Raw genomic sequence first — 18,911 nt, 5'->3', positions numbered from 1 at the left:
ATATAATTAAAATATATAATTAATAAATATAATATATAATTACGGTTTTTTAACTTAAGGCGCCCTGACTTGAAATTATTAATATACATGCTATCAAAATAATTTAGTATCTAGTTGAGCTAGTCAAATGTTTCTAAGAGAGACTTTCTCTCTTTCTCTGCCTCTCAGCCGTCAGGATAGTTTCTAGTTAAAATTAGAAATTCCCTTATCCTATCTATGTGTATACAAAGGCTATTTTTTAGGTATAGGGAAAAGTACCTGTGTTTTTGGTGACCGAAATCTTGGGATACAGAACCATACACACTGAACATTTCTGTGAAACCCATGGCATGACTGAATCCCTTTTCAACCCTAATAAAATTAAAGGCCGAATGCATTAGTTGAAGCTACTCGCAAACAACATTTGATGGCACTTCGCTGCTAAAATCAGCTTAAACAAGAAGGAAAGCAAACTTCGGCAAGCCGAAGTTCATATACCCTTGCAGCTATTGCATTAATTAAATACTTTTGAAAACATTTAAATTATGATTTACTTGAGTATGTGCTAAAAAAAAACATTGAAACTATGATTATTTGCAGCTCAATTATTAGATAGTTATTTTATATATTTTTATTATTTCTATGGGAGCTATATGCTATAGACGTCCGATTTTGATAAAATTTATACCATAATTCTGAAATAATTAAACATTGCTATATGTCGAAGAACTAAACAAAAAATTAAAAAACAGAAAAGTTATAATTTTTTTCATTTATTTTTCCGATTGTTCCTATGGGAGCTATATGCTATAGTCGTCCGATTTTGATGAAATTGAAACCGTAATTCTGAAATATTAAACCATTACTATATCTCGAAGAACTAAACAAAAAATTAAAAAACAGCAAAGTTATAATTTTTTTTCATTTATTTTTCCGATTGTTCCTATGGGAGCTATATGCTATAGTCGTCCGATTTTGATGAAATTTAAACCGTAAATCGGAAATATTTTACCATTACTATATGTCGAAGAACTAAACAAAAAATTAAAAAACAGCAAAGTTATAATTTTTTTCATTTATTTTTCCGATTGTTCCTATGGGAGCTATATGCTATAGTCGTCCGATCCGGCTCGTTCCGACTTATATACTACCTGCAATAGAAAGACAACTTTTGGGAAAGTTTCATGCAGATAGCTTTAAAACTGAGAGACTAGTTTGCATATAAACGGACGGACAGACGGACAGACGGACAGACGGACAGACGGACATGGCTAGATCGACTCTCCTAGTGATGCTGATCAAGAATATATATACTTTATAGGGTCGGAAACGTCTCCTTCACTGCGTTGCAAACTTCTGACTGAAATTATAATACCCTCTGCAAGGGTATAAAAAGATGACACACCCAGTTGCTACTGCATATCAATTCTTTATTCAGATTGGGAAGAGGGATCTGCCAGTTTTCGGCCTTCGTTGCTTGTAGCTTCAAACCATGTGCAGCCTTTGAAGCATGGTACTGTGTGATTTTGGGCAACTCAAACCTTGTCACTCTAGACTTAAATGTGGCTGTAACCGATCCCCTGGTCTGAGAAGTTGAAGTACCGATCCCACTGAGTCTGGTTCTCGATTATTTCACAGCTAGCTTCAAAATGACTTTACTTGTCAAAAAATTTACCTGGCTTCCAGAATCTAAAATGCACCAAAAAATTTGGTAAGTTCCATCGGTGAATTTAATTATTACAATAGCAGTTGCTAGAAAATTGGGGGTGAACTATGTATAGAATTCTGCAGTTGTTGATCCAGTGTTATATCACCAATTTATTTAGCGTTTGCTGAATTCAATTCCGTCGCTGCATCGGCAAAAGCTTTTTAAACGTTGGACAGGATTTAATAGAATGTCCACCTCCGCAAATAAAACAACTATCTTTTCCACTGGTAAACACCGCTGTAGCTAAGCTTGCCTTTTTGGAATCGCTTTTAGCATTGGGCTTACCTTACTTCTTCTTACCTCTAGATACTATAAACTTTGAAATAATTGGCCAGGAAAAGTGTTTAGTGCAATCCCATTCGCTATTTCATTTCCCTACAGTGCCATCTTCCAGCTTGCCACAAACTAAATTAAACATAACAGCATATAAAATTTCCTGCTCGGTAGCTAGCGATTTTAAGAAAGATAGTTGTTAATTTTCACTGTCTACTGAAATTTTGAAGTCCTCTGAGTTTTAAATTAAAATTATTTTCATAACGATCATGCAGCAGGCGAAGAGCACAAATATAATCTTCCCCTGGTAACGATTAATGGGACGGGAACTAGAGCAGATCTCAAATGAATCATTTTAGATAGCTCATCCAGTTCACTGTCACTCACTGTATTAAAAAAGATCTTTGAGTGCATTTTCCGAAAAATTCAGGAATCTTCAAGGAAGGAATTGGTACCGAGCGCTGCTGCCGAGGGTCTGTGTGCTATTCACACCAAGGCCATGCTAGACTGCTCAATACGTTAGTATTGTATAGTACGGTGTACAGATAATAACTATCACTCACTGTATTAAAATCGCTTGTCCATTAGGTGCATTTGATTTTTGTAATGTAAACCCTGTTGTCGGTAAAAGAATTCACTTGGCCAATTTCAGCTGTAAGAGCTACTTTCTCCCTTGATTTTTTAGGGGCCATGTTTTAAACAACGAACTTAAAATATTTATTCGGCTTATCCCTAATCAAATTCAATAAATTTGTAATATAAGTTCTCTTTGTTGCTTATCTTGGCTAAGTTCTTTTAAAGTTCAATCGAAAACTTAATAGCTTGTGAATGAGCACTTAAAGAAAACTTAAAAAAATGCCAATGTCAATGGCATTGCATCCAATACATTTAACATGTAGTCACTGTATATAAAATTAGCTAACGATCAATTCTAACCACACACAGTAAAGACCGATTTAATTTTAATTTAATTTTTATTATAATCCCAGTGCAGCAAGTTTACACTTAGTTTTGTAGCGCCAGTCACTTTGAATGGGAGACACAAACTTATTTAAACAGGCATAAACTTAAAACTATTACTTGCTACTAACATTTTGCCTTACTCTGTTACGTGTGCATACTAGTGCTACAGTCCTGAAAGGACATGGGCCGAGGTAAATCGTCCATGCACCGGATTGCGCCGCATGAACTCGACGGGTTTGGTTGTAAGAACCACTATCCTTCATAACAATTATGTAATTTTTTTGACATACTCCACTGTAGCGTCAGTAATGTTTAAATTTGGGTTACATTATAAGTTTGTTTGATAAAAAAGCTTACACGTTCTACTAGTACGGATTGCAAAATTATAAATTATTATTTATATTTGTAGTAAATATTTTTTACTTAATTTAAACATTTCAATTTTATGAAAAATAGTTTAATAAAAAAGATACTAAATAAAACAAATATAATGGTAAAATAATCGTAGAAACTTTCTTAGCCTTGATTTATTCCTTCTTTTTTTAAATATATAAAAAAAGTTATCAAAAAATGTTATAACTGATTTTAATTAGAATATTATTATTTTGATTAACTCTGTTGTACGTATATATATGTATAAATATAAATATAAATATAAATAAAACTTGTTTTGGATTTGAGATCTAGACGCTCTGGATCCTGGGCTTTAAAGAATTAAGGATTACATATACTTGCGTGCAGTAATAGAGGGGGCTATTCCTAAATCACTAATTCACAATCACACTCAAATCAAAAACGTATTTAAAACATGAAAGGAAGCAGTCTCGGCAACCCAAATTTCATAAACCATTGCATCTTTGCAAATATGTAATATTCTTTGAAATACCTAAATTTGGATTTATTTTAGTTTATGTTAAAAAAAATTGAAGCTATGATGATTTTCAGGTAATAATAATAAAATTATTGTAAAAGCGTAGTTCTCAATTATTAAACCATTACTAACACCACAAAAAAAAAAAATACGAAAAATAGAGTTAACAATTTTCGTCACATATTTTTATATATATATATATAGTCTATAGTCGTCCGATCCGGCTCGTTCCGACGAATATACTACCAGCAATAGGAAGACATGCAGATAGGTTTAAAACTAAGAGACTAGTTTGCGTTAAAACGGACGGACATGGTTAGACTCTCTTAGTGATGCTGATCACGAAGGGTTGGAAATGTCTCCTTAACTGCGTTGCAAACTTCTGACTGAAATAATTATACCCTCTGCAATGGTATTGCTCACTGCGTTCTCTCTTTGGGTTATTTTTGGTCATCTTGGCTTATTCATCTACATTTAGAAATGCATTGAAATCTTTGCTCATTATTGTTGTTGGTCCATGATTTTTATTGCGGTTGATAGTTGCTATTGCCGTTGTATCTCAAAAAGATGAATATGGTAAAATCACTTATTCACAATTTGTTCACTGTAGATCTAGGGACCCAGGATATATGGGCAGGGGCTTCCACTTCAGAATATATTGTTCTTATCTGCAAGGCAGCCCTCCTAGCCAAAGTTACACCGGGCTCAGCTTGTGTTGTTACGTTGCTTCTCTTCCGCCGCTCCTTTTTTTTCTGGCAGCCCATTATATAGAGGTCTAGTGCCTGGAATGGTGAGTAATGAATTCCACTGTATCTATTAAAATTCATAAACTGTTCCAATAATTGCACTCAGATCGATTTCATGGACTGAACTAAATTTGTCCTTAACTTGGGTGCAAAAGTCAAGGATTCCATTGTCGTACAATAACCTATGGTGTCGTTTATCACATTGCAGTGCATTGAACCCGGTTGACTTGGGAAAGATTCAAATTCAGTTATGGAAAAGACTTTAAGCCTAGACATCCTTGTGAAACAAAAAACTATAAAGATTGGATGCACCTACTGGTTCCTGGAGTCATTGGGTAGTGTATTGTTGTATGACATTACTTAAAGGTGGACATAAGCTTGATGTCTTTGTTTGATGTTTAAATGAGCTTGCGAAATTCTTGCACTACACTTAAGAACTCATTTTTTAAATTTATTATGTTTAAAAGATTGTTAATTAAAAATTGCCTTTTTAAGCGTTTATCAACAGAATTTACATGTTCTTTTTGTTGCGTAACTCTTTTGATAGTTTCGATGATGAGCAAAAGACTGCTCAGGGAAATGAGAATCAATACGGTTGATGATCTTCTGCAATTGTTTATTGAATATAAAACTGAGTTAAATGTGTGCATTGAATTGTCAATTAAAGCTATAAAGATAAACGCGACCTAGCTCTCAAGGCAACAAGAAAAAGAGAAAGAGAGAGGCTGCAGGCTAACATATTCATTCGCCACGAATCTACAGTGCATCATACAAAACAGTCCACTTTTTGTTTTTTATTTTACTTTAAGTATTCATTAATTTTAGATTTAAACTGAGTTGCGATCCTAATTGTTTCATAGCTATGAGACAGACTATTCCACAGACCGATAGCATTGACGAAGAATTTCCTACTCGAGCAAGCGATTTACCAAGCTTTTATAATTCCTTAAGTATGTGGCTATTATTATTTACACACCAAAACTATCAATATTTACCTGCCGTCTTTAATATTTCTTAAATTCATCAACACAGCTAATTCTCCCTTATCTGCTGTGACATTATAACTTGACTACAAGTTGACCTATTGGTTTAAAATTAACACTTAATATTTTTGAGTGGGTCCTACCTTCGAACTTTTGGATTGGTTGAAAACTGTCCTTTTGGCAGTATTTAAAAAGTAATTTTTTCACCTCAAAAAATGATTTTTTTTCAAACCTACTCCATTTTGTAAATATTTGATATTTTTTGAAAGATTGTAGATCATTGAAGGGGAAATATTTATTTAGTTTTTATAATATTTTCAAAATATTTTATTATGTACATCCTTAAAAAAAATCTACAAATCGCCTATTTTTTCGGGGGTTACACGGGTAGAGCCCCATAATATTTTAAGTTCAAAGATTATACTAGAAAAACTAAGTTCAATTAAATTAATTTAAATAAGCAGCGCAAGCAGACGTCTTTATCCTATAGCTGCATCGCATAAAAATCGAAATGTATTTAGTTGTTTTAATGAAAATATATCTTTGGCAATAGCGGCAAGGGTTTAAATACTTCGGCTTGCCGAAGCTTGCTTCCTTTCTTGTGTTCCAACATTTTCGTCGCAAATTGGTGATTCAACCTTAAGTAAAAACATTAACCTAAAGTAAAAACTTAATTATTTGCAAAAAAGTGTAAAGTAAAAAAAAAAACTGTTCCAGGACTCTGAAACAAGACCTAAACATTTTTCTGAAATTGAAAAAACAGAGCCTTAAAAATTTTCATTGCGAATCACTTTTGAACGGAGCATCGGATACAAGAGTTTTAAGTGTCATTTGACGCGTATGTCATCTTTACCGTCCTTTCTCCTGAACCATTTAACTTTCCTAAGATCTTGGTATGCAATCCCTTTTCTTTTAGACTTACATTTCCTGTGGTGTATTACTCAATCGGACAATTACGATCTTGGTGCGCATCGTCACAATATGTACTGCCGTCCATATTTTGTTTTCAATTTGTATAAGAACATTTTAAAAATAACACCTAATTTGTAATTTATATTAAAAAAATTATAGTTGTTAAGGTCCCCGTTTTGGACATACCGTTTTGTCGTAGATTTGTTCTTTTTTTGGGTTCTTACATATTGACTTATTCAAAAGGCTGTGTAGACAAAAAACCTTTCTTTAATTCTTGATAATATGTTTAAGCGAAATTTTCAATCAGAACACACTTTCGTATTGCTTTTTCCTCCAGTAATTATCATTCAATTAGGCGGATTTTTAAGAATGTTAAATATCACCCTAAAATAAATAAATTACATAATGGTTAATTTTAATTCATTTAAAACTTAAATATTTTAAAGGGCAAAATTACTTCATGACGCCTGGAACTTGGCTTATGCTGGAGAATTAAATTTTGCAACAGCTTTAAATATGACTTTATTCATGAAAAAGGAACGCAATCATATTGTTTGGAATCCGGTATTTACATTTCTAGACCAAATCGGCAGACGTCTTGAAGTATCTTCAATTAATAAAAAGTTTGAGGTATTCTAAAAATACTTGCATAAAAAATTATTTAATTCAAAGTTTATATTTATAGTTGTATACTATTAACCTTTTGGCTCCATTATATGAAGATTTGGGTACGGAAAATGTCAATGAAGAAATATGGAAAGCAGAGTTACGAAAATTGACTAAAACATTTTTATGCCGTGCGGGATATTTTCCATGTATCAAGGCTGCACGAAGCGCTTTCGAAGTGTGGCTTAACAGTTCTAATCCGAACTTTGACAATCCGTAAGTATTATACATACATATTAACCGTTATGTGAGCGGTAAATTTTTGTTTTAACGTTATTGACCTTTGTTAGTGCAAACATTGTGAGTATGGTTTATGTCTATGTCTAACTGCTGACTCAGGAACAAGTTTAAATAAAAAACATGAAAAATCTGTTAAGTGAATCCAGTGCTCTCGTACTGTAATCATGAACTAACATGGCCAAGACCATTAAAATCTTAAGTAAGGCCTTAAACTTCTAATTTCCCTGATCTGATAGGGCTGTTTTTTTAATTAATCGGTCTATTGGCAGAATGGGAAAGTGCTATTTACAGTTTTTAGAGAAGAGGTTATAGAAATAGAATGTGAGGATGTATTTGTTCCTGAGAACCCTGCGGAAACTACCGCGTGGCTTTGCTTCGCAGGGTCAGGATCCACTCGGTAGCGAAGCTTATCTCGAAGTCGCAATAAATACGCTGCATCTCTTTCCTCGCCTAAAAAATTATGTGAGCTGGGATCGTCATCGTGGCCAAGCCTGGTAAGGTAGGTCCTGAAGCATCCTCTCAGAATCTGAGTCAACCAAAAGTTTACCTCTTCCTTCGATCCTTGCATTCATTTTTAGATTTCAGGTATTACTCGGTGGGTCCAGCGTCCCTCAGCTGATTGCTGCCAGCGAGCCTGCGACGTCGAGAAAGTGCACCGCCCTCCTAGATTCTGGACTTCTTTCTGGATCTCCTTAGCTCAGCTTAGCTTCAACTTCCACCAGATCGATGGGGATGGTTCCGGAAATAACTACGGCTGCGTCATCGGACTCTGAGAGCACATATTGGGGTGGCTTACAAGATTGTCGACCGAATGACTGACTGCAGGAGTACGGACCCCTTGTGTTTAGCATTATTTACGATAGTGCCCTAGCGACATTTGCTGCTTTTTTGTTTGCTTCCGCGAGGTGGTCCCTGAATGACAGTCTTGTATTTATCATAAATTCCTCAGTTTTGTGATGCGCTATACCGAGGCCTATTGTTGAGAGCCACTCCTCGCTTTGCTTAAAAGGCGCGCATCTTTTTGCTGTGTTTTGGCCACAATAACGATGTCTATGTCGTTCGCAAAGCCTATCATCTCGTACCTCATGGTAATGCTAGCCCTAGAACGCCGTCGTAGTTTTTGAACGTTCATGCACTGTAATCAGTACAAGCAAGTGTCGAACGAAACCAAGCGAGCTTGTTACGCGCGGGCACTATTAGCATAGTATACAGTTATCGAGTTCGCGAGGAAAACACAAATAACATAATATAGAGACATTAAAACGGTGCAAATTTGTTAAAACTGTAGTTTTAAAGACAGGGAAGCTTTAGAAAAGATCTTTCTGTTATTACCAAGAATAAATACAATTTGACCTGTTTATGAATTTCGACAAGAATCCGCACTATAGGTAGTTTGGAAGAACTTGGCAAATAAAACAGCCGTTTCAGAGTCAGTAGACGCCTCAGTTGAGTTTGGCCTCATTCATTGCTCATTTTTTGTTTTAACTATACGATTTTACGTAAGTGCGAGCAAGACAACCTATGACGATTCCAATTAGCAATGAATAAAAAAAATTTTCAGAACCGCTACCCGACTGTAAAAAATATGAACCGGATTTTGGCATAAAAAAAACCATTTGATGAAATACCACTGGGGCCGATACATTACAATGTACAATTTGTACAATTTTGCTCATTGATTGGAATGAAAAAGAAAGACTTAAACGTAAACGAAATAATTTTTACCATTTAAAGGTAACAACTGAAACCATTTAAACGTTAAAATTAGCGGAAAAAACACAATATAATAAACAAAACAAAAAAGTTTTAATTTAACTTTTAAAAGGCAGTGTGACAGTGAACTTATTGCCAAAAAAATCTCAAGCAGTATTCATATAGTTGTCTCTGTCTCTTCAATGAATCTTTTAATAAATGAGACGCACAATTGAATGTCATACCCGTATAATGAAGGCAAGGCGGAATTTTTTCGCTATACATGTACAAAGTAATAAAATTGCTTCGGATTATTTGAAAATTCGGTTTAACACAGGTTTAAATACATCGAATAGCATTTACTGTTAAGAACATTAAAATCCGATCGAGCAAGCACATATGTTGACAAATCAGATGGCTTGTCCGTCCTTTTGTAATTTTTCTAAGTGTTATTCATTTAGGTTTTTACTTCTTTGAAGCTCTTGTGTAAATTACCGAGGTCTGTTCTGTCTTGGAGGAAGACTTTCAGAAACGCATTCGGCCTGTTGCCATTCTTGCCGACGCAGCGGCTGGATTGCATCCGCCACGGGCATCCGTCCGATGCATGTTCGGCGGTGTCAGCTAGCAGTTGGTGTTGACGCTGCTGGTCAATGCTCGTGTAACGGAAGCTCAGTACCAAATGGAAGGCGAAAATGTGTTAAAACTGTAGTTTTTAAGACAGGGATAGAGGTTGAAATGAAAATTGTATTATATAGATTATTATGATTATTACAAAGAACACGAAAGGGTTCATGCAGGCCAAAATTTGAGGTATATCTTGGCAAGTTAAAGGATGTTAGTTACGGGTTGGTCTAAAAAGTTAAGCGGCTTACAAGTCAATATCACCTTTGACAAGATTGTGCATAAACATAGTTCCAAGCATGATTTCACGATTCACAAGAGAAGGTAAATTAAGCAATATTATCTACCAGAGCAAGAAGGCAACCCTACGTTTTGATCCCGACTCAATATGATAAACATGTACTTGGTATTGGGGACTGCAACCGTGAGCGCAATATTCTTAATTAGGACGGACAAGGAAAGTAAATAATAATTTAGTTATATAAGAATCGTAAAATTCGTAAAAAATAAAGAACACACATATCCATGTTAACAGTAGTATTTATGTGACAGTCAAATTTTAATTTTGGGTCAAGAAGAACTCCAAAATCGTTGACCCAATATATACGGTCCAGTGGCATATTATGAAGAGTGGCAAATTATTAAGGATAAGCAAAGTTAAGCAACATCAGAATACATTAATACTCGGGATTATGCTATGACAGAAGGAAGATCATTGATGGATAAAGTAAATAGCAATGACTATCATGAGGCACTGCAGATGTTACGTTAATCATATTGGAAACTGCGTTTTTAAAAATCCCTCTGAGTTCTTCCATTCAAATAATTTGAAATCCAAGTTAAAAGATAATTCGAAAGCCCGACTGATCTTGTTTAAATAAAATAACAGCAAGGTTGGCTGTTGGACAAACTTCATTCTAATTGGCCGGTGCATTTTAATTATTGTTTTTATTGTATGCACTTAGTTGAGTTCGACCAACTTTGGAAATTGGCTGTTCTGCATTCCTACGATCGCTTACCAAAAGGTGCAAGCTCAGCGCACGTGGATAAGTTCGTGTGAACTTTATTGAGGGAATTGAGGGCTGTTTGTTGGTGGATGGCGGATCCGTAGCTAACTAAAGATTCTATGGCTGCATTGCTTCTTAGTTTTCCAGCCCTTTTTGTTGTAAATGTTGAGTTCCTTGACCATTTGTAGTGAGAAAACTTCCTTTAACTTCGTCTTGTCTCCTTAGAGTTGGAACAACGGAATTTCTGATCCGACCACGCTGTTACTGTAACTGTTGAATTACGGTATTGTATTATGAAAGAATCTTGCAGTTGTAAAAGTTTTTCATCTATGTGTTGATTGTCATCATCTAACATTCTGGTTTTTGAAGGTTCAAGAGAGCGTTTACCCATGTCTCAGTTTCTTATCACAAGGATCACATAGGATCACAAGGTTTCATTATGGCAAATAATTGTCTCTTACATTCTAAAAAATGTTCATATTTAATATCATTGATTAATTGGAATTCTTTTTATTGCTTTAATTTGCAATTTGTGGCTTATTTGACTCGAGCAAATACCAATAATTCTATGTTAAAAAATAAGTTATTTCTTCTTTAAAAATTTCTTCCACTATTTTGGTTTCTGTGTTCGTAATTACAAACGAATTTATTGTGTTAGACTTGGCCCATGTAATTGCGTATATTATGTTGGTTATTTCTTCTTTTATTATTTGAATTTAATACAATAAAATATTTGCTGATTTACGACTTCTTCCGAGCTCTGTGCAACTTTCAGTATTGCAATAGTATCGTTAGTCAGTTGGTTAATTTTTTGATTAATTAAACTGTTAATTATTACTAGTCTATTGTTGTTTTCTAACTGCTCATTTATCTTATTTTCTAAGATCTGATAGTCCTGGTGATCCCGCCAGCCATTTCCATGTAGTACCTATTGTTTCTATTGCCTTTTTTGAGTTTTGGAGTTTTTTAGGAATGATATGGGTGTAATGGATGAGATGAGGTGAATGAATGAAATGATTATTCTAACTTCGCAAGAGTTTCTTCATACCTTTGAAGGTTAAAAATGTGGATGATTTTAAAAGTTCCGTCTTACTTAGCTGCCAATCCGGTTTCGAGTTAGATTATTTGTGAACTGGAATAGTCGAGGACTGTTGTTATCCCTAAGCATGTTGGTAATAATAGTCTGAATAATTATGTTCTTATATTGTTTTTAGGTATGTCTTTTCTGGTTTATGTTTTAATGGTGGTCATTTTATTTTCTGCTTCTTTCTCGGCTTGTATCTGGTGAAGTTTAGTTCTTTACCCTTTATCTTTTTTTACATGGACTGTTTCGCCTGGTAGTATTTTTCCCTGACTGTTGTATTTGAGGTTGGCTGTTTGCTTATTTTTAATTTTCTGTTTTATTTCTTCTCGTTTTTTTTCTATGTCTACTGCTGAACTGGAGATTGTGCTTCTCAAAAATATGTCTATGAAGCTTTCTTTTGTTACAGAATGGATCGATTTATTATATTGCCATTTCGGCCTTAACATTTCCCTCAACGGATTTTTAATATCTTTAGATGCTCTTGACTCTTTGAAAACTTTACAATTCCTTTTAAGAATCTATATTTTTCGATAATATAAATATCTATATCTATATATCGTATTTTGATTCTTTACAATTTGACGGGCTTGAACTATTTTCTTTATAGCTTGTAAAAAAAATAACTCTTCAAAATTTGTATTTTGTTCTCTTATGGTCTCTTTTATGTTCGAGGGTAATTATTTTGTTTTGTTGGGATTCGTGGTCTGTTTCGTTTTGAGTAAACCTTACATTGTATGATTTAAAATAGGTATTGTAAATGTTTGAATTTTCCCCATTACCTCTTCGGATGTTATGATTCCGCTTATAAGCTTAAATTTTCTTCTGTGCAAGAGTTTTGTTTAATTATGTGTCTGAGGTATCTTGGGAATGGGATTTCGCAACTATAGAAATCTGTGTCGGCAGTCAGTATATATAATTGGGTTTTAAATACGTTAATTGGAGCTTCTGCCGAATATATGAGGATGTGTGACAAGCTTTCGTCTGTATGAGCTTATGCTGGGGAGCTTATTTCCGCGAGGGGCCGGTCCAACGCGTCCGCTACTACATTAGCTACTCCGGGCTTGTACCTGATCTTTTGGTTATACTCGCCAATGAGGTTTCCCCAGCGTTTAAGCTTAGCGTTATGGTGTTTTACGCTATTTGAAAAACTTAAGGGTTGGTGGTCCGTGTATATTACCACTTTTGAATACCCGTAAAGATAATGCCTTAAGATTTAGAGCGCCCAAACGATAGCGAGCATCTCTCTTTCGTTAGTTACGTAGTTCTCTTCAGTTTTTGATAGGATGCGCGAAATAACCGTTATGGCCTATAAGTTAGTTCCAATACTGCGCTCATTGCGTAACATGAAGCGTCAGTAGTTAGCTGGAATTATTTTCCGAAATCTGGATAGGCCAGGGTTGCCTCCCTGGAGACGAGAGTATTTTTAAGTTTTTCGAATGCTATAATCGCGTATTTGCTCAAGTTAATAGCAGTTCTGCTTGACTTGGTCTTAGATATACGGTCTTCTTCGACTCTTAGAAGAATGATTAGGGGTTTTTTCACGTAATCTTTTATGAGCCGGCTATATAAATGTCATGCCCAAAAGTGAACGGAGATCTATGATTGATTTTGGAACTGGAAATTTTGTAATCGCTTTTATTTTATCTATGTTTTTTTTTAATCCAGCGCGACGATTTTCGCTCCTTTGTAAACCTCGCCGAGCTGCGCTGTCGCCTTTCTGTATAGGTCATCCGACCGCCGACTATCGCAGGCCACCACTTTGACGCTTCCTTGGAACCACCCCGCGTCCTTGCAGCACGGTGTTGGCTGGGGGAAGTCTCGGAGCAGGGCCATACACAAGATGGCTAGCTTCTCCTCGACTGCCTTCCATTGATTTTTGGGGATCCGGCCTCCGGGATTTCCCTCGTCCACCAGCCCAATTAAAATCCTATCCCGCGCGATGTCCGCAAAGGACAGGTTTAGTTTTGACCTTCGATCTCTTTGCCGCAGGTCCAGGCAATTCAAGAGATCACTGCCTCTTCGGCTGTGCGTTCTCTGCACTAGGCGCCGACGCGAGCGACGGAGGTGCTGGCTCCGAATGTCTTCCACCTTTACATCCCCCATTTGGGATGGGGCCCTTTCGGGATAGCCCCCGAGCTGGTGCCAGCACAGGCGGAGCCAACGCTCGCAGATCCTTTCGCTGTTGCAGCACCCACCATCTCCAGCGTGACGGGTATCTTAGGAGTGCCCGGCTCTATTGTGGTGTTTGTTGTTTTTTTATTGGTGTCCATTATTTGAATTCCACGAGTTGCGGAGAAAGGGAAGGTCCACCCGGGCAGGGATCCGCGATGCCCGGGTAAGGTTATAGTTAGAACAGGGGTTCGCCATCTCCCTGAACCCACCGTTTGAGACTAAGCTAGTTGTTAACAGGACCCTCAGCCAGGCTGACTCTCGGCAGGGTCCGACTTACAACTTAGTCCGGCCCGGTGGCTCGGTAGGCCCTATCCCTTTGGCTCCGACAAGCCCGGAGGGTGCCCCTGTGCCATATAAGTCGCCTCCTACGACAAGCAATGACGAGCTGTGGCAGTATTTTTCGCCGCTTACCACACAGCTATATACCTTTTTGAGATAATACATTCATTTAACTCACTGGTGCATTATATGGTGATCTTGAAGGTCTTACCATCTCTTAGCATATCTGTTATTGGATTTTATACTTCCTGTTGGAGTGATATTGGGTATGGGTAATGTTTTCCGTAAACTGGGGAATCTGATGATGTTCTGCTCTCACCTACTACTTTAGTTGTGTATGCTCACGTTGTATCGGGGTCTGCAAATATATTTTTTTATGACTTTGTACTAGGAGACTTATTAATTGTCTTTTACTGCATAATCGTTATTTGCCGATTTGTTCATATAATTTATCTGACGCGATCGAACCGACTGCTCGACGTCCATAGGTTTCGGTTGTGGTCGTGGCGGAGGTTTTGGAGTGCTATAGGGTGCTAATGCACCGGTTTGGTTTGCATAAGGTTGACAATAAATTTGAAATGATTAGGTTGAATAATTTAAATTTCTCCAGTCGAAGGTACTAAACGTATTTGGCTTGGATTATGGTACTGATGCGGATGGAAGTTTTGTTTGACGTCTACCATCCGATATGGTTGTTGTGGTTAGGGTGGTAGCATGGGTGCCCTCCCTAAATACGGAGTTTTTGGTGTCTGGTTATTCCTAGTATTTTGCACACTGCATAAATGTAGAGCGTGTCCTAAGTCATGTGGTTCTTTAATGACCAGTAATTGTGCCAGGTTTCCATTAAGGCCTCTAACAAAAGTGTCCAAGGTTTTTTTCCTGTACATGGCTGTCAGAGATTGTACAGTTTCTTATGAGGCATCTAAGCTTCCAATTTGGTTCAGAATTAGTGATAGTTGTTGATAAACTGCCTGGTAATATACCTTGACTAAGAGCATAGAGCTGATATTCTAAAGTCTTTAAGACGCGCTTGTCGGCGAAATGCGCTGTTAAGCATTTTGAAATAGCTCTCCAATGTATGGGGGTATTATATAATTCTAGTACTGCATCCGCTTGACCAGTAATTTTGTTACGGATTGCTAAAAGAATTCAATAATATTTTTTCCTTTGTGTTCTTCTCGGACATGATTCGCGGGTTTATATTTGTGATACTTTTTGGGTTAGGATATATGAGCAGTGAAAGGTTGAGTTTACATTTAATTTTCATTACTCAGAATTCGGAAGTTGTTGCCTTAGGAATTAGAGTGTGGGGGTTTTTTATTATGGGGTGGATTTTTTTTATTATTGTGTGGGGATCTTATTTTCTCTTTTAATTACTAAAATGTGTCTTCTACACTTTATGTTTGGGTAAAAATGTTTGTTATTTGAATATTTTTCAATTATAAATAATTTAAACGTTTTTGTTTTTAGTAGATTGCTTAAAATTATTCTCACAGCAGGAACAAATCTTGACGGCAGGTTCGGCGGATTCCGTTTTTTCCCACGCTGCAGCGATCTCTCCTGAGTTTGAGTGTACAAAAGGGCCTTCTCTGTACCTTAATTCACGTTCCCTTCGAACGGATTCCACTGGGCAAAGGTCCTGTTTTTTTCAGCGTTTGTGGCGTTTTAAAACGGCACTTCCGGGTCTCGGGATTTTTGGGTTGGATTTTGTTATAAAAAACTAAATCAAAGTTATCTTTATAGAGTTGTACTAAGAACTAATTTACTTAAGACAATTATTGATTATAGCTACACGTCGCTCCATCGCTGCCACCGTCTCTGCCGCTGTTGCTGTTTCTGCTCACGTTTTTTGATATTATTGGTTGCTGGTTAATTGTAATTGGCCGGCGCATTTTAATTATTGTTTTTTTTTTTGTATGCACTTAGTTGAGTTCGATCAACTTTCGAATTGGCTGTAATTGTCGGATCTTTATTTTTGCAGATTTACGTGGAAATACATTTAACTTAGAATTAAAGCTTATGTTATGATTGCTACTCGTTGCTTTTTATTCCTCCCATTCCTATCTTCATATGGGTTTCTGTTTGTAAGTGTTGCGTTAAGCCTAATGGAGGTCTGTTATGTTCAGTCTCGGTGTAACAGGGTGCGAGAAAAAGAGACGGCCATATGGTTTTGGCAAAGTCTGTTATTAAGAGAATGTTGTCCAATTTTGGCTGGATATAAAAGGAAGTTCTGATTAATAGATCAAAACAGTCTCGATCAAGGTGCGGTCACGAAATGTCACAGCCGAGAAAGCGCGCGGTTCGAAACGCGCGGAATTCATTGTGGAAGTCGATGTTCCGACATATTCTTTTTGTTTGGTATCGTTTTGCCGTACATATTCTTCGTGGATGTCGTTTACGTAATTTTCTTCTACCAACTGATGAAACTCGTGCTCTGAACTTGACGTTACTCTCTGAATTTTACTGCGCGGTACTCTCTCTCTCTGGTTGAATATCGTTACATGCCGGTTTGTTCATATAATTTATCTGACGGTTCGAACCGACTGATCGACGTCCAAAGGTACCGGTTTCAGTTGTGGACGTGGCGGAGGTTTTGGTGTGCTATAGGGTGCTAGTGCATCGGCTTGGTTTGTATAAGGTTGGCTATAAGATTGATTAGCTTGAGTAATTGGGATTTTTCCAGTCGCTGGTACTAAATGACTTTGGTTTGGATTATGGTAGTGATGCGGATCGAACTTTTGTTTGACGGCTACCATCCGATATGGTTGTTGTGGTTTGGGTGGTAGCATGGGTGCCCTCCCTTAATACGGAGTTTTTGGTGTCTGATTATTGCAAGTATTTTGGTTCTCTAGCAGACTGCATAAATGTAGAGCGTGTTCTGTACATGGCTGTCAAAATTTGTACATTTTCCCAATGTGGTTCAGAATAAGTGGTATTTGTTGACAAACTGCCTTGTATTATTCGTCTTAAATGTTGTTACCTTGACTAAGAGCATAGAGCTGATATTCTAAACTCTTTAAGCCGCGCTTATCGGCGAAATTCGCTGTTAGGCATTTTAAAATAGCTGTCAAATCTGAGGGGGTATTATATAATTCTATACTGCGTCCGCTTGGTGAACCAATTCTGTTTGCAAATCCTCTGTTTTTATTTTTTCTCAATGTCCTTCTTGGTCAAGAATCGCGAGTCTGTCTTCCAAATCTTGTTCGGTAATTTTGGGTTAGAATATATGAGCAGTGAAAGGTTTAGTTTACTTTTAATTTTCAATACTCAGAATTCGGAATTTGTTGCCTAAGGAATTAGAGTGTGGGGGTTTTTTATTATGGGGTGGAATAAAATAAAATAAAACTAAGAACGGTGCAAATTTGTTAAAACTGTAGTTTTGAAGACAGGGAAGCTTTAGAAAAGATCTTTCTGTTATTACCAAGAATAAATACAATTTGACCTGTTTATGAATTTAGACAAGAATCCACACTATAGGTAGTTTGGAAGAACTTGGCAAATAAAACAGCAATTTCAGAGTCAGTAGACGCCTCAGTTGAGTTTGGCCTCATTCATTGCTCATTTTTTGTTTCAAATATATGATTTTACGCAAGTGCGTAATGAGCAATGAGCAATGAATAAAGAAAATTGTCAGAACCGATACCCGACTGTAAAAAATATGAACCGGATTTTGGTATAAAAAAAATTTGATGAAGTACCACTGGGGCCGATACATTACAATGTACAATTTGTACAATTTTGCTCATTGATTGAAATGAAAAAGAGAGACTTAAACGTAAACGAAATAATTTTTACCATTTAAAGGTAACAACTGAAACCATTTAAACGTTAAAACTAGCGGAAAAAACACAATATAATAAACAAAACAAAAAAGTTTTAATTTAACTATTAAAAGGCAGTGTGACAGTGAACTTATTACCAAAAAAATCTCAAGCAGTATTCATATTGTTGTCTCTGTCTCTTCAATGAATCTGTCAATAAATGAGACGAACAATTGAATGTCATACCCGTAAAAGAAGGCAAGGCGGAATTTTTTCGCTAGACATGTACAAAGTAATAAAATTGCTTCGGATTATTTGAAAATTCGGTTTTACACAGGTTCAAATACATAGAATAGAACAATAAAATCCGATCGAGCAACCACATATGTAGAAAAATCAGATGGCTTGCCCGTCCTTTTGTAATTTTTCTAAGTGTTATTTTTTAGGTCTTCGAAGCTCTTGTGTAAACCCCGGAGGTCTGTTCTGTCTTGGAGGAAGACTTTCAGGAACGCGTTAATTAAAAAACCTGTTAAAAACGCTATAGAATAATTCAGTTGCACTGTACATATCCATGCAATGGTATAAGTTTGTCCAGTTGTATTCAAAAATCATGTAGTTTAGCTTATTAAAGTCGCAATTTCCAAAGCATTTTGTCTTAGCTTCACAAACTAAAAGGGAATAGGTATCAGGCAGGGCAGTGAAATTGTCAATTCCATTGTGGAATGGTATCGGTCCTCTGGGGCAACTAGAGGGTCAATTCTAGATACAACGTCCTCAGACGAATCCAAAACAAATACAAGATCTAATTGCATATTTAACGCTAATTTTTGTAATAAATGGTCTAAAAGTCCATCCACAAAGTCATGATCCGACAAAAACGTGCAAAAAAGTGAGTCATTGGGAGATGACCAAGATATATCTCGCAACATTAAAATCTCTCAAAACAATCAAATG

General features: G+C 36.4%; 1 protein-coding gene across 1 annotated transcript in view; it reads left to right on the top strand.

Moving 5' to 3' along the window:
• Window positions 1-18,911, top strand: part of LOC128264063 (aminopeptidase N) — a 264,954-nt gene that overhangs the window by 157,639 nt on the left and 88,404 nt on the right. Inside the window, exons 4-5 of the mRNA XM_052999355.1 lie at window positions 6,882-7,065; window positions 7,121-7,317. Coding sequence (XP_052855315.1) covers window positions 6,882-7,065; window positions 7,121-7,317 — 381 coding nt within the window. The remainder of the gene's footprint in view (window positions 1-6,881; window positions 7,066-7,120; window positions 7,318-18,911) is intronic.

The sequence above is a fragment of the Drosophila gunungcola genome, unplaced genomic scaffold (assembly GCF_025200985.1).
Source record: "Drosophila gunungcola strain Sukarami unplaced genomic scaffold, Dgunungcola_SK_2 000055F, whole genome shotgun sequence".
In the NCBI taxonomy this organism is placed as follows: Eukaryota; Metazoa; Arthropoda; class Insecta; order Diptera; family Drosophilidae; genus Drosophila; species Drosophila gunungcola.
This window is presented reverse-complemented; position numbering and strand designations above follow the sequence as displayed.